Here is a 4,271-nt window from a genome sequence, read left to right as displayed (position 1 = left end):
AAAAAACCTATACGTTTATCTAATTATTATATACCAGTGTTGAAGATTAGATCTGCCAAAGAAGCACAAAATGTCTTTGCATCAATCACTCAATTATTGTCAAATTATTGGACTTCACCAAAAACGTATTACTAATAATTTATGTCCTGTAAAGCTATGCCTGGTATCTACAGCACTGATCTATGCCTTGTATCTATAACACTGACCTCTGCTTTGTATCTATAAGCACAGCCCCCTGCCCTGTATCAACAACATTGACTTTTGCCATGTATCTATAGCACTAACCTCTGCCCTGTATCTGCCCTGTGCTCTGTAACTTAGTCTTATTGTCAAATTAATCAAATATCTATTAACTGTCTCTGAAAGACAATTAGTGTCAAATAATTGGACTTTACTCACAGATGAAAGTGATAAAAATTCTTTGTTTTTTTTCTCAATGGGCAGATTGGAAACAAGAGTGACCAACGTTGGACCAGAATATTGTGCTGCTGTCTGTATGAAAACCTGCTTCGGCAAGAGTTGTCTTTTACGCTGATGATTCACTGTTATACCTTTCATTTAAACCACATGACCTTAACAATCTAAATATTCTGCATTCCTGTTTACCCAATGTCACAGACTGGATGACAGCTAGCTTTCTACATCCTCATACCAGAAATTATCATAGCTTGTTTTTATAAATTACAAAACATCTCCAAGATATGACACAGGCTCAGTTTTATTGACACAGAAAAAATCAGAGATGCGTTTATATCATCACACCTGGAATACTGTAACTCTCTTTTTACCAGCTTCCACTCCAACTCAGTCTCACAATTGCAATTAAACCAGAACTCAGCAGCCAGATTATTGACCAGATCTGCCCATAAAGTCTAGAATACACTTCAAAATGTTATTAATTGCCTACAAGTCCATCCATGGTCTGGCTCCAGATAATATCAAATAACTTGTAAGCGCTTCTTGCACACTCACCTTTACAAGATGGCCTATTTTCAAAAATGTTTTACCTTTCCATTGTTTTATGGTGTTTTATGTCATAACATATTGTATTTTAATTGTGCTTGTTGTAGTATTTTTATATCCATATATTTTGCAGTAGTATTCTATATAAGAGTAATAGTTATATATCTGCTCTATATGAGATCACTTCTTAGAATTGCATCGTATTTGTCTATATATGTGGTTATCTCCTTTAATTAGATTTTAGCCAGTTTTATATTAACTTACTTCTTTCATTTTACATTTGCACCTTCTCAGCTCAGTGCTGCATGATTATGTACTCATGTTCTTCATTTTGTATGCTTATAGGGGGACTTACACAGGTTTCTCATTTTAATATCTGTTCTGTATCTTTTAATCTGGACAGCATGAGCATATAGGCTTGAAAACTGCTGTATAAATAAAATTATTATTATCATATGAAAATATGAGGGATACGAATTATATTTGTCATGTTTTTTGCTTTTTTCATACATGAAAAGAAAACCTGCCTTCTCATACCTCATTCCTTGTCTGTGTTTAAAACATTTTTCTTTTTTTAATTAAAAAAAACCCTGATCATTTCCAACAGCAGTATTGGGTCCCCATATATTAGCAACTTCTACATTTGGGATTAAAATGGAGACACGGAACAAAAAGCTTTGGACATCAAGTATCTGACTTTCCATAATATAAGATATGAGTATTTACTACAGTACTTGCTGTAAGAATTTAAATGTTTTGTGATTTTAACAAAGTTAAACAAATGATTTGTTGGCATTCTAACACATTACAGCTGAGCTATTACTAGCGCCATCATAGCCATTTATTAAAGCCCATAAAAACCAGACATAATAATAAAAAACACAAAATGTTGCTGAGTGAGGTTAAATTCTGGAAGTTTCTAATTTGCATTATTAAAATGTTTTCTCATTTCTTTCTTATGTCTATTCTTAATAGTGTGATATCATATAAACCCTCTTCCTTTTCGTGACATCCAACCTCACACCATCCTCCACCCACTGACTTTCTGTGATGAAAATAGTTTTGTTGGGTGGACACATAAGCTGTCTTTCATTCTCTCACCCACACTCACGAATCTTTACTTCCTCTGTGAGGCAGACTGACCTCAGTGATTCACCTACTGTACATGTTCCTCTATACATTTAAATGTTAACCGAGCCTGTAATACATATAAACAGGTACACAGAATTGCATATAGTCGTTAAAATATAAATCTGGAACATGTTTATTTTTTATTTGTACATATAACTTGCCTTGAATTTGACAATAGACCAAATGTTGCTGCTGTGAAGACATTTTGCGGAAATTATATTTTTGCTAATATTGCAGATAAGTGGTAGCTAGCAAGGTTTGCTATGTTAGGTTTAACTCTTCAAAGTCACTAAGCACAGTAGTGAGGACACACAATAAATACTTCAAGAGAAAATATGATCTTGTCCTTGTTTTTCTTTATCTTTACAGACAAACACGTTACTTCACAATAAAAGTCAGCTTGTGTTTCAACAGTTAAATGCTTTTAATGTGAAGCTGCAGCATTAGGAAATATTGGGTTTGCATTAGCAGTAGCTTAAACAACCTTTATCAGGGTATTGTGCCACAAATATTCAGTTTGTAGTGTCAGTGAGACACAAAATACACAATAAAAAGTTACCACCCAGCACTAAATGAGGAAACATTACTGGTGTTTAACAAAAAAAGACACGTTGAGAAAGAGGCTTTCTTAAGAATTATGTAGTTTCCTGTTTTCAGCCCACACAGAAAATGTGATCAGACATTATTGTGTGTATTGAATCATTTCAGTGTGTATCAGGATGAGGGTGAACATCTTCAGCTGGCTGTTAGTCTTTGCTCTGGTCTGTAATGTCAGCGCAGGTAAGAACTTTTTAATTAATCTGTTATGTATAACGTTATCGCACCTTTCTTGATACTCTATGTTCTGCTGTTTGTATTCATTGTCATAATGCACATGTGGGCCACACTCTGAGGCCGTGCTTTATTTTGGGCTTGTATTTCGTGTCATTGATGTATAGTTTATATTTAATTTAAAGAAACACAAATTAAAAGAATCATATGAAATATATGTGTACTCTGCACTTTAGAGTTAAATATTCTGAATCAGCTTTATGAAGTATATGAGCGTATACAAGGAATCTGACTCCAGTTTGTCGTTGCTCTCAATGTTACAGTAGAACAGTTGACAGGAAGTTGGAAACAGATACAAAGCTAAAAATAAGAGCGGTAAAAATAAACATTTGACTGCATAGATGAAGAAATAGATATATATATATATATAAATGAATAATGAACAACAAGAAGAGTACTGGAATAAATATTGAATGATTAGATTACTTTATATACGTAAAACAGGTGGTTATGTATACTATGTCTGTGTAGATGTCTATATATCAGTCCCTCCAGATTTTTACAAACTTTATTTTTTATTCTGAAAAAATTGTGATGCACGTTCCAATTTCCAATGAAAATTGCAAAAATAGTTGCAGTTATTGTTTACTTTTTGTATAATTAATTAAAAACTGAAGACTTGTTCCAGTAAGAATAACATTGCACTGTTTGGAGGGTGAATGTAAGACATTCCTGTCATACATGTCAGCTTGGTCTGTAGCTTCACAACGAGAAACAAGGAAGTGAGTTTGGTGACTCACCGTTTTGGGCAGGAACCTACAGTGACCGGACACAAGTGCAAGAATTCACAGGAACTGGTTGAATTTAACTGTTGTATCTACAGTATACAGCGTTCATGATGTATGTTTGATGATGATCATAAATGTTAAAACATTTCAGTCTGTGTGTTAAACGGTCCAGTGTGTAGGATTTAGTGGCATCTAGCAGTGTAGTTGCAGATTGCAACCCTCTCCCTTCACCCTCCCTTTTCAAGCACGAAGGAGGGACTACAGCAGTCTAACTGCCCTGTTTACAGCCAGTATCCTGTTTGTCCGTTCTGCAGAAACATGATTTTTCATAAGGCAGACTCCACAGAAGACGACCTACAGTGTCTGTACATATAAAAGGCAAAAAACACAATGATTCCTGAAAACATACCTATGAATAATATGTTTAAATTCTGCCAATAGATCGTCCTCAATGTTACACACTGGACCTTAAAAGTATAAAATATATCATTTCCAACAGACATCTTATTAGATAAGATATGCTCAGAAAATAACTTCCAATGGATATTTATTTATTGAAGAAATGTGTTTCTTTTTCAGAAATAACCCATAAAGTAGTCGAGGAGAAGGACTCTGTCA

At 34.2% G+C, this 4,271-nt stretch overlaps 1 protein-coding gene across 1 annotated transcript in view; it reads left to right on the top strand.

Annotated features, from left to right (window-relative positions):
- Positions 1–2,743: 2,743 nt before the first annotated feature.
- Positions 2,744–4,271, top strand: part of LOC118342849 — a gene marked incomplete in the record, with an annotated part of 5,838 nt that continues 4,310 nt past the window's right edge. Inside the window, 2 exon segments of the mRNA XM_035681511.1 lie at positions 2,744–2,874; positions 4,233–4,271. Coding sequence (XP_035537404.1) covers positions 2,814–2,874; positions 4,233–4,271 — 100 coding nt within the window.

Source organism: Morone saxatilis, unplaced genomic scaffold (assembly GCF_004916995.1).
Source record: "Morone saxatilis isolate NCDOM2014 unplaced genomic scaffold, NCSU_SB_2.0 Contig9, whole genome shotgun sequence".
Classification (NCBI taxonomy): Eukaryota; Metazoa; Chordata; class Actinopteri; family Moronidae; genus Morone; species Morone saxatilis.
This window is presented reverse-complemented; position numbering and strand designations above follow the sequence as displayed.